The 17667-nt window shown below is 38.0% G+C and overlaps 1 protein-coding gene across 14 annotated transcripts in view; it reads right to left on the reverse strand.

Moving 5' to 3' along the window:
* MITF (melanocyte inducing transcription factor) overlaps positions 1 to 17667 on the reverse strand; it is a 210084-nt gene that overhangs the window by 75405 nt on the left and 117012 nt on the right. For 12 of the 14 annotated variants that reach the window (XM_008520119.2, XM_008520137.2, XM_070576825.1 and 9 more), the window contains one exon: positions 8384 to 8633. In XM_008520119.2, coding sequence (XP_008518341.2) covers positions 8384 to 8633 — 250 coding nt within the window. The remainder of the gene's footprint in view (positions 1 to 8383; positions 8634 to 17667) is intronic. The other 2 variants (XM_070576820.1, XM_070576819.1) reach the window with 1 other exon arrangement.

Raw genomic sequence — 17667 nt, forward strand, 5'->3', positions numbered from 1 at the left:
TCTCTAAAAGCCTCCTACTTCATCTGCTTCATATGCTCCAATTCTGATTCATCTCATTTTCACACGGTTATAAATTAACACACAAAAACATCTAACTTTATAAACAAGGTCTCAAAGACTAGTGTATCGTCAGGAGCTAAATTTTCCTTAAAGTTCAGTCTGATACTCAAAGAAGTCAATAAAAAGAGGCATATTCAGGGCAAGAGCCAATATTCTAGCACAGATTGCAGCTATAACCTTGAGCAAAGCCGCCGTCCTGATTTACATACTTTCAAACACAGATCCCACCCTTTATTTTAGTAGGGCAATGTTAAAATTAGATTTTGCTTACACATATCCACAATCTCGACTGTTTAAGAGCATACCTATGGAAGGTAGTCCATCAGTGTTCTTTCAAATCCAAGTCCTTTCTTTAACTGTTGGGTTTAAGGTCGTGAAGAAGACTCATGACCGACCTTTTCACATAGTAATATAAGATTTATTACAGTTGATGTTATTCACTTAAAAGCAAAGAGAAAAACAACCAGAACTGAAGTTGCAGTTTTAAGTGCCAGAATAGAGCAAAACCTATAATACTGTAGGGAGGCAGGGGAACAAGACTATAAACAAATCGTGATTTCAGGAGAGAATTCATACGAAAAGATGTGTGTGAGTCTATCAAATTGAGTATTTCAGAAATCATTGAAAACAACACAGATGTATTATTAAAATATATAGAATATAAAGCATATGAATTATGATAGCCTGGGCCAACAGGATCTTTGAAACATAAGCGATCTTGAGTTATCCTTTTTGGATGTTGTTACAGAGACGTTCACTATAGTGTTTTTTGATCAATAATGATGACTATGACCCAACCATAAATTACCATCATGCTCAACGTGGCCAGGTGGTCTTTTTATACAGTAAGAACACACCTAGCTCTTTCATCTGGCATATCGTGGAGACGCATGGGGACACTGTAATTATTCAATATGGATGGCCTTTACTAATTCCAAATGCTTAAGATCATGGATCCTTCCGTGAAGCCTGTGAGACTCCTCTCTTTGACCTCCCACTTTGCTCTAACATATCTTGTTTCTGGTGATTCTTTAGAAATATTTAGAATACATCCTTGAGCTCTGTAGAAAACACAGGACATAGCAGGGTGTGTGCTTATAGGCAGAGAGGGTAGGGTGTGGAGCCTAACTGTGTGACCACAGTACAATCTCTCTATGCCTCAGTTTCCTCATCTGGAAGATGGGACTTATCCTACCTATCCCATAGGGCTGCTAGAGGGATAAGTGAGATAACAGATACAAAATGTTCAGCCTCTCACCCGATACAGCCAATAGGTAATGTCCATGCAATCACTGCCTTTCCTTCTCCAAGTGACTTCAGGCAGAACTACATTTACACAAGTAATTCCTATAAAAATTTTAAGCTATGACCTGAAGCTCTGTAATAAACATTTGCTACAGGCCCCAGGCTACCATGTCAGTTGAGAGACACAACATTGCTACCTCTCTCTCCTAAAGTTTCTCAGGTCATTCCCTCTAGGAGACATATCACCATCAATGGTTAAGAAATCTGTGCCATGGAGTCCAACTGAGTGGGTTCAAATCCTGACTATCATTTGCTTCAGCGACTTTGGGTGAGCTACATAACCCCTTTGCCTCAGGTCCTACATCTGTGAAATGGGGATGCTAACAATAATTGCCCATAGCTAACCATGACTGCTATTCTAACAGTTCTCCAAGGGACGTACAGACTAGCTGGAATGTAGGAGTCACACCTATAAGAGCCTCGATAAGTGTTCTCTAAACACAACACAAAGAGAGGAGTTGAGAAAGATGCTGAGTACACTACAGGAATGTTTCTCAACCTTTTTTACATCATAACTCCCCTAAGGAGCCTTTTCAGACTTTTTTTTTTTTCCTAACTGCCTCTCCCACCTCCCTATCCCCATGAAATTTTAACAGGCGTATATATTGTGCATCTGTTTGTATACTATGGCCCTTTAGCAACTCACAAACCATTGTAACATCGTAGATACGACTTTTTGCTCTCCAAGAACCAATTTTTGCCCCCTTGGGGGGCAATATCACCCCTGTTGAGGATACATACTCTAGAGGTCACATCACATGAAAAAGAAATTACCATTCAGAGCCAGATAAAAAAGGCCCACTCCAATTTTCAGCCCTCACTCCTAGGCCCTAGACCTTAATATTCTCTTTAAGATGCTACCCTAACCTCCAGTAGTATAGAATTACGAGAAGTGTGTAAATGAAAGGAGACTGCACCTATCAACATGGCTTCCTTTAACAGCCCAAAACAAGCAGCTGAGCAGGTGCCCCCTCACGGAAATCCACAAGAGGACTTCAGTGATCACAAAATAGCTCATAGAGAAGATGACAGAGCTCCCTGTGCCTGAAGACAAGGTGTCCCTCCTAAATCTGCATGGTTCAGGTGTCCACTGAGCACAGCTGCCCCATCCACAACCTGAGGACGTGAAACCACCCATAAAAATGGCCTTGTGGTCACAGGGGGAGAAATCCTTTCCATTTTGTGCCAATATTACAAAGTGAACATGTGATTAGAGCTGATGTTTCAATGTTTTCAGAAAAGTGGAATTAATCATAGGCTTAGCTGTGTCAAGGTTGAATACTTTGTTTTAGATAGCTGCTCCCCGTGGGTCTGCCCTTTCAAGTGGACAAGCCCTAAAAATCTAAGCAAAGATGACTTTCTTCAGCCAGCATTTCCTTACTAGTTACTAGACACTAAAAACAACGTCTAAAATTAATCAATATGCATTTACTGAGATTCTTGCCTAGTTAGCCTGGGTTAAGTTTGATTTCACCAAGGTAAGACAACTCTATGGAGTACCTTCTTGCACCAGCCCTGAGACTACTAAATCCTCACCCACGGGAGTTCGTAAAGCAGCCTGGGAAGCAAAAGGGCCACGAGTCAGTGCCAATGCAAGCTGGTGCACACCCGTACCCTCAGGATGATCTAAGTGCTTTCCACATACAGAGTCAGAAGTCCCCATTCTGCTTAACGAAGAGCAGAGTATCAAGTAATAGTCTCAAAAAGTAGAGACAACCCAGAAGGAGAAGAAATTCTATTTCTTTTGTTCCATTTGCAAATGTGAACAAAGAGAAAGACAGGGTTTATGTGCACCTGATCAAAAATGCCTAGTGTATTTCTTCAGCCCTCGCTCCCACCAAAGGCAACTGTAGGGCTGGAAAGCAGCAGAAGTCAGAAAGGCTGCAGCCCCAACTGTTAGCAGCGACTCCCTCCGGGAGCTCGATGGAGGGAAGGGGTGGAGAGAGAGGCTCTGGTTGGATCCTTCTTCAGCACTGTTTAAATCAGTTCCAAGTTAACAAGTGTGGCCCGTAATTTTTTAAAAAGTCAGTAGGGAGTTGGCCCAGTGGCATAGTGGTTAAGTTCATGTGCCCCATTTTGGTGGCCAGGGTTCACAGGTTCAGATCCCAGGCACAGACCTAGCACAACTCATCAAGCCAGGTGGCAGCGGCATCCCACATAAAACAGAGGAAGACTGGCAACAGATGTTAGCTCAGGGCCAATCTTCCTCACAAAAAATATATATATATTCTTACAATAAATAATACTATTTTTTAAAAATCAACAAAAATGAGTTTTAAAGAGAAAATTACTTAAATTACCTTATCTGTGACACTGAACACGTCCAAGTGATAAGACCAGGAGATTCAAAGACCCTTTAGGGAAACAAGGTCTGGGAGGATGAAGAGCTGTTTGTGGAACCTGGAAACTGAGTCTCTTTGTCTCCCTGAAGACCTTGCAGACACTGAGTTTGACTCGAAAACAAAGGACACTGAAGTTTATAAACAGTCCTGAAATCAAGGCTCACAGAATGTTGGTGTAAGTCACACTGACTGGTGACAAAAGTATATGATGGCCCATGGCAGAACACCATATATGATGGCCCACAGGCTATGGTATTAGAGGAATTCTCAGATGTCCTTTCTTATGAGGACAGCGCCTCTAGCAAGAGATCCCCTAATAAGGGACCAAGGGAAGCCACTCTGAGACATGCTGCATCTGTTCCTGCTTCTTGCAGCCACCATGATGCTAATAAGGTTCTGTATGCCCAGCTAAATGAATTAGGAACAAAATCTAAATGCATGGTTGGGAATGGGAGTAGACGCTTCTGCTAATCCATGACCCACCAACCCACTTGTAACTCCACACACCCTTTTCTGTGTTTCTGTATTATACCTAAAGAATAAGCCACACCTTGAAAAGTCTACACCAGGTAGATTTCATAATTTACAGAGAAAGCCTAGCAATTCAGTCAGCCACCATTTCCCTTACTAGTGAAAACTCAAGGAATGTTGGATGTAGAACAGGGGGTCAAGGAAGCAGGACTTCCATCCCGACTCACTCGAATCACTATCCAAACGATATGCCACATTTATGAGAACCACTAGATAAAGCCAAAGTAAATTCAGCTGACAATGTAGAGGGCCCTGGCAAAATGTGTTTCTGTATCTGATGAACAGCAAGCATCATTTCTAATTCTACAGCAATCTGCCCAACTCTTTGGATTATCTGGGATGGCTTGGAAAAAAGTAAAAAATAAATTCCTTCAAACTACTTAAAATATCTTAAAGTTATCAAGAAAAATTTTTCCCTTAAATTCACATAGCTTTTCTCCTAAGCAGAACAGAAAAATTCAATGTACAATCTATTCCAGAGAGAACACCTTGTTTTAAAATTTTCAAATTCCAAGGTGAAAGGAAGGAAAAGGAGGAAGTAGAGAGGGAAACCCTTGGCAATTCCCTACAAATTTCTGAATACAGAAATGTTTGCAAACTATAAATTAATGTTTTCAAGCTCTAAACTGGCAGAGTCCACGTTGCGGGGGGGAGTGGGAAGAGAAATTTTGATGAACTTGCCAGGCCAAGAGCAGAGCAACCAGGTGCTCCTCTAATCAATTAGTGTTAGAGAGCTGAGACAGTGAAAACGGATGCTTCACGGTGTGCAGACGATAACACAGTGGTTGGCACGTGATGCTTCTTTAGCTATGAGACCTGACATGTGCCCACAAGGTCTGTCCCTGGTTCCTCTGCTTCTGTCTGAAAGAAGCCAGATCAAATATCCAACCTCAGGTCTGTATGACTTGCATGTCAGCAAAACCTACCTGTAGAAGAAACTGCTTCCATTAATGGTTCTTAATGACTTTTTTTTATTAATTCACAATTTGAAATACAGGATGTGTTCACTACCGTGAAAATGCACTAGGCAATATATTCCAAGTATTGTTTAATTTATGGTAAAGAAGCATCCTTAAATTACAATACCCAATTGAATAAGGTTATTCTTTGGAATCCTAGAGGACACCTCTAAATATATAGCAATAAATATATTTATTTTTAAATATATAGCCATAAGACATCATTCCATGTCATCTAACATAAAAATCAATAACAGGAATAGAGCCATAAATTAATTGAGTCAGTATAGAAACCAGAGGCCAATCTTGCAAAGCTTCATGAATTTATAGACTGAACACTGACCACATGAGGAATAAGTAATTAATTTCCAACCCCTAGTATAAATTCCACAGACTAGTACTAAGTTTACCAGAAGCAGTCAACAATTTTTAAACATGCTTTATAAAGCTTCAGATTTTAAGCATAACTCTGCCAAAGAAAAGGATTAATCTGAAAACTCTAATTTAGCTTTTCAAAATCAGTCATTCAGCCCACTGACAGTACAATGTTGGTAACTTAAATTTGTGCATGTCATCTTTGATCAAGTTCTTGCAAACCAGTGGGAGATGGAAAGATTTAACCAGGATTCTCTAGCACATGCTAGCACGTCTGATCGTATACCCACCTCCACTGAGAAGCAGGTATGTTCTGTTTTCATAGTTTAAATCTTTAAAACTTAAATGAAGAATTTACTCAGGCTACACTATGAGAAAATACTTACTCGATACAATTTGTATCATAATGCACGCAATTAACACACTCGGTATTACCCATTCCTTAAAAACGCAGTTACAGAAAAATGGTCCAAAATTAAGCAAATTTATTATTTTTGTTACTAACCATTTACTTTGTAAAATTATGCTTATGACTTACAAACTATAAAAGGGGAAAGAAAAAAGGACCACATTTCTTTCTTACCTTTCTATACTAATATTTCACAAAAATATTTTCATACATAAAACTTTTGAAAATATATAAACTATTTTATAAAGTACCAAGTCTTTAAGTATCTGAAGCAATCACTTATATGATCCTCTCCTTAAAAGTGTCACTTGAATTTCTTAGAATGTTATCTTATAAGAAATCATATATTTTTATTTAGTCTTTCACTTAAGGGCACTAAAATCTATCTAAATAGCTATCAAACCAATCCACACTGAGGCGCTAACCATTTTTTCTTCTCATTTCTACGACATACTTCACTACTTTCATACACACAAGTTAAATAGAGATCAACTACATTCAGCATGAAATATAAATTTACCTATTGCTCATTTTTAGTTAGATTAGGTCTCCCAGTTCTAATAACTTCTTTGTGCTTTAACTTCGGACATTTTTCTGGCATACCTAAATTGAGAACTGAAGCTCAAGCCAGCGTTACCAGGACACAGCAACATATGAGGAAAAATGGGTACATTATTCAAACCATTTAGCTTAGATTTTAATTTTAACCATTTTCAAAATAACATATTTTAAGTAATAAAAACAATTGGGAATGATGTCCATTTTTAGGATGATATGGAAATGATGTTTCAATAATTTGCATTTGGGTAATTTTCCCACCATTGGATGTAACCGCCTTAATAGCAATATTCCTTTTAATTATTATATTCAATATAATATCAAGTACTATAAACCACTACTAGCAAAACTCCATGTCATCTCTTCTAAAATTTGTCCCTCAGATTAAAAAAGTAGACTATTAAGGTGAATAAAACAGACATATTTCTCCACACTTTATTATTATTTAATTCATATAACTTTAAATAATCTAAGGTATAGACAAAACAATTCATGTGAACACCAGACAACTTAAACCTTAAATCTTAAATAAATAGAAACTTAGTGATGGTCAATTTTCACCCAAGCAAACAGAAAGATTTAATGTATAATCTAGTCCCGAGAGAAAGCTTTGCCTTTACTTGAGAGGAGTGGGGGAAGAATAAAATATCCATTAATTTAAGTGGCAAGATCCAGAATTTCAATCACATTAGAGGAAAACTTTATGCTAAACCTCTTGGAGCTTTTTTGCCCTAACAGAATTACAGTTGGTTTCTCTATGAAAGAGTTTCACTATTTCATCACTATATTTTGAAAGTCTTTGCAAATAAAAAACAACTGACTTTAGATTTGTTTTTAAAGAATCTCTTTCTTACGTCCTGGTAAAGATCGTACATTGCTTCCCAATTATAACACATCAGCCCCTCTATTTGCTTCATTAGTAAACTGTAAATAGTGGGAGATGTTTTTTCCAAGCACATGAATGAATGCAAAGACCAGGAATGAATCACCAGCGACATTGTTTAATGAACAGTAACACTTGGGACTCTTCAGAATGAATCAATTAGGTGAATGGGTTAAAAAAAAATTTTAAAGTAAGGAAATTCCCCTGCTTTCGTTTTAACTCCCTTTACATCAGCCACATTTAAGAGTTGGAATGTTTATCTTTAAACAAGGAGTGTCTCCCCATGTGATGTGGAGGACACACGTATGAGATGGAATTCTATTCTTAGACTTGTTACAATTTTCCCTAGTAATTAGGAGGCTATATGTCCCTGATAGAATGATGCTAACAAGCTCCTGCAGTTTCTACTCTAGCAAGAAATCAAAGAGACCCAAAACAGACAACTCACTTCAGTTAAAGGATTACGCAGACTGGTTATTCAAGTCTTGGAAACTCCTCTACGTACAGTTTTATATCTGAAGAGAGTTTCTAAAAGAGTCAGATTCCAGAGCCAAGATTATATACTAAATAAAGAAAAAAATTAAAAATGTCCATGGAAACTATTGAGGAAAAAATATATACAAGTTATGAGCAGAGGCTCCCTGCAGATAACTTGTACATTTTGAAACTTTCCCAAAGAAAGATGGAAAGACATCAAGACAACACCTATTCCTACCTGCGATTTCTCATGGAACATCAACATTCTTCCCCCATTTAGTGAGGGTTACTATTAAATTTACAGTTACCTTGCAACCTTCTTTTAAAATACAAAGTCATGTAGAAATCAATAAAGTTGGCATTTACAAATATGATTCAGATGGGTCAATATAACCGAATACACATTCAGATAAATAAAACACCTAGATAACAGAAAATGTTGGGGAAGAGAGTTTGGCCCAACCAACAAGAGTGACATACATACCTTAAGGACTTCCATCGGCACCTGGGTGGCAGACGGAAGGGTGGTGGGCACGCTGACGTTTATGGCTGGTGTCTGACTCACGGGCACTCTCTGTTGCATGAACTGGGCCGCCTGCAGCTTCTGCTGCTGCTCCCTGCGCTCCTGCTCCTGCATCTGCTCACGCATGAGTTGCTGGCGTAGCAAGATGCGTGATGTCATACTTGAGGAGCTTATCGGAGGCTTGGAGGCCCCAGGATGCTCCTCGGAACTGCTGTGGGAAAACCAAAAAGCACATAACATTTAGTTTCCTAATGAGACTCCTCGTTTGCATTTTGGGGTATCCTAAAGTGCACCAAACTATGAAATGAGCCTGTGCAAATATAATCAAAGTTGCAGAATAGTACTCTACATAATTGAAAATCAGGAGGTGACAGGATTTAAGTCATTAGTAGTTGAATTAAAATAAGTCCGCTTGATTGCATCTAGGCATTTTTATCATACGGCTTAATTTTTTTTTGACATTTTATATCACATACTACTCATCACCACCAAATATAGTGCCGCCATATGAAGTGCCAAGAAGCAATGAGTCTTAATGGCACTCAGATTTCCACATTTAAAAATAAATTGCTTGATTTGCTTTTGTATAACTGAATCTAACCAAATAACTACTTCTACGGGGTATCTAAATTCCTTGAAGATGTCTAAAATGTTTACCAACACGGAATAGTTTAAAGAAAAGGTGAACTCTGTCATGAGGAAATTTTTCGAAAATGCAGGAAGTAAAAATCATTAAGGAAAGAAGCATTTGGACCAGAATGTTAACACTGAACTCGACCTTAGCCTTTGGGAAAGGGGGCAGAAGACAAGCTGGTTTGACAACCCAATTCTTCTCCGCCTGGTTTTCTTTGTACTGTCTTTTCTTCTGATTCATCTTGGCATGCCCTCTCCTACAAGCACTCTGCGAGTTTCCCATGAGGCCTACTTCTAATGGTTTTGGTACTTACTCTACCCAAAATTATTTAAAATGCACAGACAGTAGCTGTAAGTTAAGAAGAAAAGACTTCCTAATTTTCCTAAATCTGGGTTTCGATGCGTATCTTGCCAGGTCTATGACATCAACAAGTTACCAAACTTCTCTCTGCTTTAGTTACCATATTGGGAAAAGAGGATAACCAGAGTTTTCTACCCCTCCCACCCATTAAACAAAGTGCAAGGTGTCTTTTTTAAAATGTCTGTTGCATCATTTACATTTTAAAGCCCTACCTCTAAGGAACTTTTGAGGATTAAATAAAATAATGTGGAAAAAATCCCCTGGTACAATGAACGCCATATAGTTTGCCTCAATAAATGGTCACTGTTACTATTATTATTATCATTATCTAGAAATTCTAATTGTTTATTTCCAGCAATACAATTTTCTAAAAGATCTCTTTTTAGGGCCAAGAGTACAAAACCTTTACACCTGAAAACAGAAAAAAAGTAACATTTGAGAAAATATTCCCTCCTAAGTCACTCTTCAGGAGAAGTGTCTGCACCTGGTGCTTCCTTCCCTGAGTCTAAACCCCAGTATTGTCTTGACCTTCTTACAAAAGGCAAGATACAGCCTTTAAACCACTGACCATCCTTAGGAACTCCTTAAAGACAGGAACCTTCAAACTCTGCAGGTAACAAAACATGCCAAAGGATGAAAAAATGTTCACGTTTCACCTCACACAGTTCCAGAAACTACATAATAAAAATTATACTAGCAGCTTACCTATTACTCACGACAGGAAATTGGTTCAGTAAATTGTGATAGGCTCACATAATGTAATACTATACAGCCATCAAAAATGGTATATATACATTTATTGTTGTCAATAAAAACCACAGTATAATAAACTCAGAAAAACATCTACAAAATACTATTGAAGGTACGATCCAATATTTCAAAAAAAAATGTTCACAACAAGAAAAAGCATAATGGCAATGTTACTCTGAGCCATTGCTGGTCTGTATTATTATAATCCTTAAAGAAAACAGTATTATCAAAAAGCTGTAAAATTGTTCATACAGTTTCATTCAGAAATTTCATTAATGGACAATTTTTCTAAGAAAATAATTTAAAGTGTGGAAAACCTGACATTAAAAGATATTTACAAATTGAAAAATATTCTAAGTCACCTAAATTTGCTCCCTACATAAGAAAGGTTAAGTGAATTATGAGGGGAGAAGTCGATCAAAGGATACAAACTTTTAGTTACAAGATGAATAAGTTCTGGAAATCTGATGTACAGCATGGCGACTATAGTTAATAATACTGTATTATATACTTGAAATCTGCTAAGAGAGCAGATAAGTGTTCTCACTACAAAAAAGAAAATAAATGGTAACTATGTGAGGTGATGGATGTGTTAATTAGCTTGACTGCAATCATTTCACGATGTACACACGTATCACAACATATACATGTATCAGATCACATTATACACCTTAAATATATACAATTTCTGTCAATTATATCTCAATAAAGCCGGGGGAAAAATAAAACCATTAAAAAGATTTAAGCATAAAATAGGTTAAAAAAAGTAAATTATAATACATGAATTTGATAACATACTACTTTTTTCATTGCACAAGTCCGGAGAGCAAAGTAGGAAATGCATGTAATAAGAGTGCATTTAAAAGTAGGATTCAAAAGTGTATGGACACAAACACACCTGACTAGCGGGCACTATATAAAGGTGATCATAGCTGCCAGAAAGGGAGTGGAATTACAGGTAAATTTCTTTTTCTTTAGTTTTTCCCCCTAAACTATAATAAACCATAACATTTTTTTCAGTGGCAGAACATATGCCACTACCTTAAACTAATTTAAGAACACAAAGAAATGATTTGAGCAATCAAAGTCACCACTTGGCTAGAAGAAAGGAGACTGGATCCGTCACAGACAGTATTTTGACAACAGGGTGGGAAAGGAGTGACTGTATCCACCACGCTGGTTCTCTTGGAAGTCTGCAACATTCCAGAAGACTTAAACCCTTTTTCCTTTATAGTTTCCTACAGCCTCACACAGGTGGAACAATGTGAATACCCCGCTTACTATTTTAATATCATGTGCTCAACCACGCAATAAAAGGACCCAGCCATTACTCAAAATAATCTATTCACCTGGAAGGTTCTACTAAAAGAGCATCAAAAGAAAATGTATTTTCCCACTTTGGAGTATGTGTTCAAAATTCAAATATACTTTCCTAAACGAAGAAAAGAAAGGGGGGTCGGGGGGGGTGCACTATTTAAAACTAAATAAATAAATAAACGGTCTTACTATTCAAAGCCTGTCAGGTTAAAACATTCCCAGAGAGACTGATCCTTTTGATAAAAACAGGAGCAAACCTTTGTGCTGTAGCAAATGCAGCTGTGGAATAATCGCACTAATTAGCTGCTCAAGACAAGCCATTGGCTGTGATACTGGGGGAAAAAATCCTTTCAATTAACAGTAAAGCATTCTTGAGACATCTTAAATTAAAATTACTCGTTATCAACCACACTAAGGCTTCAGACTTTAAAGTCGACAACAATATCATTTAAAACATTGACTGAAATAGCCTATCAAAAAAATACGTATTTACACAGTAGACCTGTATAAATAAATGGAAACCTCACCAAAGAAAATCTAGCAGAGTTCAACTAATTGATATTATTCTAATAAATCTTCTCAAAAAAAAAAAAAAAAACCCATGCAAGGAAGAGTGGAGTCACCCCACTGCACACACTCCCTGTGGGATATTTCCATGTTTTTAAAGACGACTCCCAGATTCTCAGCTTTCCTCTCGATCTTTTAAAAATCTTTCTCTTAGAAATAATTGAAGCTGCAATTATCACCTTATAGACCAAAATGAAGCTATCAACACTTCAAAATGTAAGCAGGACCCACAAGCATAATGATTGAAACTCAAAATCAAGATTTATGTGAGAACATTATAGGTGGCTACAAAGCTCATTTTTAAAATGAGGATCTGATGCTGAAGCCACTAATGATAAGCAAGGAGAGTTGTCCAAATGCATTTAATTTTAAAAACTAACTGAATTCATCCAGGACCGATAAAGCCCAATCTGCGTTAGATAATCCTAATTCCATGAGTCTGATTCCTTTTAATCAGATTATGTAAAGTTCATTTATTCAACAAATCGTTATTGAGTGTTTCCTCTGTGTCAGGTGCTGGGAATACCTGGTTTCTAATCTCATAGAGTTTAAAGCTACAGTCACATAATTTTTCTGAGATGCCTTAAAATTAAGTCAATTATCTAGATTACCTGACTCTTACCTAGTTCTACGTAGGAAGGAGTACATCTCACCGTAAGAAATCACCCTTTGAAAGCCAACTGAAGAAGACGTAAATCTTCGCTGGCACTTATCCAAATCACTGAAGCCAGACACACAAAGTTCCTGAGAACTGGGGAATGCCCACTGGCGACTCAAGGAGGACCGCCACCAGTTGGACACCAGTTCTAGCTCATTCACTGCCGAGCAGCATGATCTTTAACGAGCCATTCAGCCTCTCTGAACCTCTCCAAAACCCACCTCCCAAATGTACTGCAGCAACTGAGGGAGCTAATATTAGCTAAATTGAAGTGCTCAGCACAGCAGCTGGAACATGGACAAGAGGCAGCCACTAAATGTGACCTGAGTTCCTACCTCGATGGCTGGATTTACTTTTAACCTTCAAAGCTTCTCCCTTCTCTGTGATGGTTGAGGTATGTGGACATGTGCTCTGAATTACCTGGTATATTCCTAAATTCAAATAGTTTATTCCACTGCTTTCAGCGACCATCTAAAATAGATCAGAAATTCCATTAAATCCAATACTGCAATAGCTGCCTGACCACCCCTCACCTTTGACAGTGATGCCAGTGTCCCTTTCCTAGACTTTATGCAGCAGCCTGTGGTCTCCACATCATGGTCCTCCAAGGCAGGAATCCAGTGGTCAGTTGAAACTTAGTCTCTAGGTTAAAGGAGCTGTTAAACTTTTTCCTGCATTTCCTCTCTTCAATTCCGTAGGCAAAGTCCAGGTCTGTCAGCTACTAACCTGTGACCGTGGCCAAGTTAGTCAATCTGTCTGAGCTTTGGTTTTCCTTATTTATAAAGAGTGTTTAATACATCTGCCTCTCAGCATTGTGATGAGGGTTAAAAACTGTAATCGATGTAAAAAGCTTATTAGCACAATGACTGGAACACAGTCCAGTAAAACAAAACATAGTTCAAAATTAGTAGTAAAAAAAAAATTAAACCATGAATATGACACTTCTTTTTTGATGCAAGGAGGTAATTTCTTCTAAGCCTATATGCAAGTTTGGACCATAGTAGATCTGTCTTTTAAGGTTTAGGCAATCCGATTTAATTCAGAGAACTTGACAAAATTTTGCAGAGTGGAGAGAGAAGATGATTTATCTTGCAATTCTCTCATGAAATAAAGTAAAAATTCTAGCATTTTTCTCCAGGAAAAATTAACCTTCATTATAATCATTCAGTTGATAGAACTCAAAGCCTAGCATTTGGCTGCACTTGGGTATAATGTAATTATGGCTTAAAAAGCAGAATGGCTGATGTTCACATACACAGTGGAGACACAGAAAGGCAATATTAACCTCACGTACAGGTGAGAAAGCTATGTCGTGGATAGGTCAAGTTACAGGGGCTTCCACACGATCAGCTGGCTCCGTCTAAAATCAAAATGCTCAGCCTCCATCCCTGGAAATTCTCATTTCAGTTTAGGTAAGGCCCAGGAATCAATGTGTCTACAAAAATTCTGCGGCTGATTCTGATGCCTGGCCATGTTTGAAAACTAATAGTGAAACACCCAAGATCACCCATCTATTTAGTAGGAGAGCTGGGACATGAACCCACATCTCTCATTCTTAGACATGAACACTTTCTTCCGTGTTGGAGAAAAAACACATTCCATTCCCCACCTCCATCCAGTAAGCCTGAGGTGAGTTCTGAAGAGTCCTTCTGATGCTGAATTCAACATGGCGAATGGAACGTAACACGAAGGACTACTCACTCCTGAAAAATGGGCTAAGAAACCAAACAAACAAACACATCTGTCCAGAGACTGCCAATGGATCGTCATGGTTAAAACTCAACTACCTTATCATAAGTAAAAGGAACTGATAGGCTGAATCTACAGAAATTGCCCCAACCAGTTTGTTCTGTTAGCAAAAAATTCTCAAGAGTCTTTTGAAAGTGCTTCCACGTACACAAGTCACTGAAATAAGAGTTGGTCAATGGATTTATATTTTAAATGAGAGTCTGGGTATCTAATATTTCAGAATGCTCAGCACTTTCATTATCTTTGTCTTTCCAGTCCTTCCAAAGCAATCACTTTGTAAGTGTAAGGATGACGTTGTCACCATGTATAGTGGAAGCAAGTACCAATAAGAAAATATATTGTCACTTGTACTTAAACTAGCTGAGAGTAAAACTCACGTAAATGTGAAAGGAAAAGATTTCACAGTTTGGCTTCAAAAACTGGGATCTTCTGGACTTCTGCCATCACCAACCTTGGGCTTTAGTGGTCAAGGAAAAAAATGAAAACCTGCCAAAATTCCAGCTTTTTCTGGTAACATTACCAGCTCGGACAATAACTACTCTAGGTTTCTGGCACAGAGAAAATAAAAAGGCTTGCGAAGGCAGCTTGTCTTTCTCCTCTCCTTCCCTGCAACAAATATTTGAATGCTTTCCAAAGGCCAGGTTCTGCTAGACATGAGGGATGTCATGGTGTCCAAAGTGGACAGTGCTCCTGTCCTCTGGAGCTCTGTGCCTCTCATTGTACAAAAGGAGGAAACATTCTAAAAATTATAGCCACCAATTATAAATAAGTTAAAATCTGAAATCTTTACTTGTCAACACCTAGACCCCAACTGGTTAGTAAAAATTGAGGACTCTCCATATCTATTCAGGATTAATATTCTTTAAGCTAGACCTTTAGCAGGTACCAGTAAGAGTAATCTCGATAACTGATTAGATCAAAAGCAAAGAGAACACTAATGAGACTCCCAATATATCAACATTCTTCAACAGAGGGCACAAAAAAATGATACCCTGTGGTGTAGGAAGAAAACATTAGAATGTTACTTTATAGATATTTTATCCATCATTTTTATTTTCTATTTTTGTACACGTATAATGTAATATAATATGAGTATAATGGCACATGTATATACTTTATAAATAAAAATACAAATATGCTGAGAGAGTTTGCTTAAAAAAGAAAATTCTTCACCTAGGAGGGATGACCAAAAATGTTTAAGAGATCTCTGTAATATACGACCAATGTTCTTCCAGGCAATTTTCATCATCAGATGTAATTTGAAGTTGGTTATTTTCACCACTCCCAAAGAGTTTCTCATTTCTATAGACTCCAACTAAGGAGAATGTCAATCTCTTACTAAAAGATATTTTCAACCAAGGATATGAGGATGCCATTTACTCATTTTATGACCACGACTGATTTCCATTTTCCACAGATGCCACAATGGACTGGCACACTCTTAACATTCAATTCTCTTCAGGAAATTGCCTCTGAAAGCCAGACCATCAAACAGTTACAAAGCAGATAAATTTGAGGTGCCCCACACTCCAGCTTTCTCTCTCTCATATCAAGCTTCCCCACTAGAGCACAGTGTAGAATTCTTTACTCTGTCCAAGTACGGAATCCTGTTCACGTCTACCTGCCACGTTTTAAAAGGCTCTGAAAAACTCACTCCCTACAAGGTGTATGTAATTCATGTGGCATGACATGATACCCCACCTAAAGTACCTTAAAAGGAAGAACTTTGTTTATCCAAAACTATGACAACCTAATGACAGAATTCAGACAGGAGTGTGAAAGTAATTGGAAGGATCTTTTTTAAAGACAGAAAGTCCTACTATCCTTACTCAAATAATTGCCCCAGGCACAGAGAATGCTCTGTCTACTCATCTGAACAACATCATAACAGGCCAGAGAAGATTCAAAGCCTTAGACTGCCATCACTTAACAATCACTGCATGTCCAGGACATATACACCAAGATGTAAAGTTTGCAATGCTGACTGGAAATCAAGACAAAAGTACGAATTACGGTCTTAGGAGCAGTGAATGGGTGCCTTGTCACGGTTTAGGGGGCAACCTTACAAATAGTAATAATGATTTACTGTGATCACATGCTATTTATGCCTGCCCAGCATCCTGTCCCACTTCTTTGGGAAAGTACTCTGATTTCACTTTGAAGAACCAGCTTCCTCACTTTCAGTTTGTAACATACCCCAGGCTTGAAGAGCATATCCACTGAGTGGGCTTGTTCGCCAAGATGGTCCAATAAGAGTCAGCCCCATGCCTTTGACTAGAACTATTGGGGTAAAAGAATTCTCTTTATATTAAGGTTTAAAAAGATGGTAGGATGTAAATCTGGGACTTCCAGGGCCTATGTGGAAAAAAAAGCCAAAGTAGATGAAATAGTAAATGTAAACTGGAAGACGGAACAAAGGACTGAGAAGAAGGAAAAACAAAGAAGGAGTCGGTACTTGGATGGCATTAAGCATCTGGATCAAACCATCCCTGAACCCTTGACAACCCTGGATGTTGGACATTGATTTACAAGGGCCAACCAATCTCCATTTTTGCTTAAGCCAGTTTGATGGTTTCTGTGACATTTTAGAAAATATCAGTTAATCTGAAAAAAAATTGTCAAAGTTTCAACCTAAGGTCTACAACTCAAACAATCCAGTATCCATTCTCCTATTTCTTCCTTGTTTTGGTTGGTACATTGCCACTTACAATATTTCCCAGCTTTCCAGGAGCTAGGTTGCCTTCATGCCCAAGTTTTGCCAATGAGATGTAAGCAGAAATGTCATGAGGTACTTCCAGGAATTATCCTTAAAGAGATATCCTTCTTTGAACCTTCTGCCATCATGTCTCCTGAAATTTGGCTGTAATGGTTGGAGTTCTAGTAGCCATTTGGACCAGAAGGATAAAGCCCAAACTTAAGGATAAAGCTGGAATGTTCTTGGTCCTTCATGACCTGATGGGGCCATCTCCATGAGGAGAGGGATTTTTATATGTTTTATTCACATAAAGATTTCCAAGCACCTAGAAGAATACTTGGCACATAGTAGGATAAATAAATATCTGTTCAGTGGGTAAATTTGGTGTCTCTATCCTAAGAAACACCCTCCCTCATAAAATCAGACAATACTAGAACCTTAGTGTTGGAAGACCTTTGGTCAAACCATTTGCTTGAATCATCCACTAACAGAAAACACATTCTTCCAAGGAAATC

Source organism: Equus przewalskii, chromosome 15, assembly GCF_037783145.1.
Source record: "Equus przewalskii isolate Varuska chromosome 15, EquPr2, whole genome shotgun sequence".
NCBI classification, from domain to species: Eukaryota; Metazoa; Chordata; class Mammalia; order Perissodactyla; family Equidae; genus Equus; species Equus przewalskii.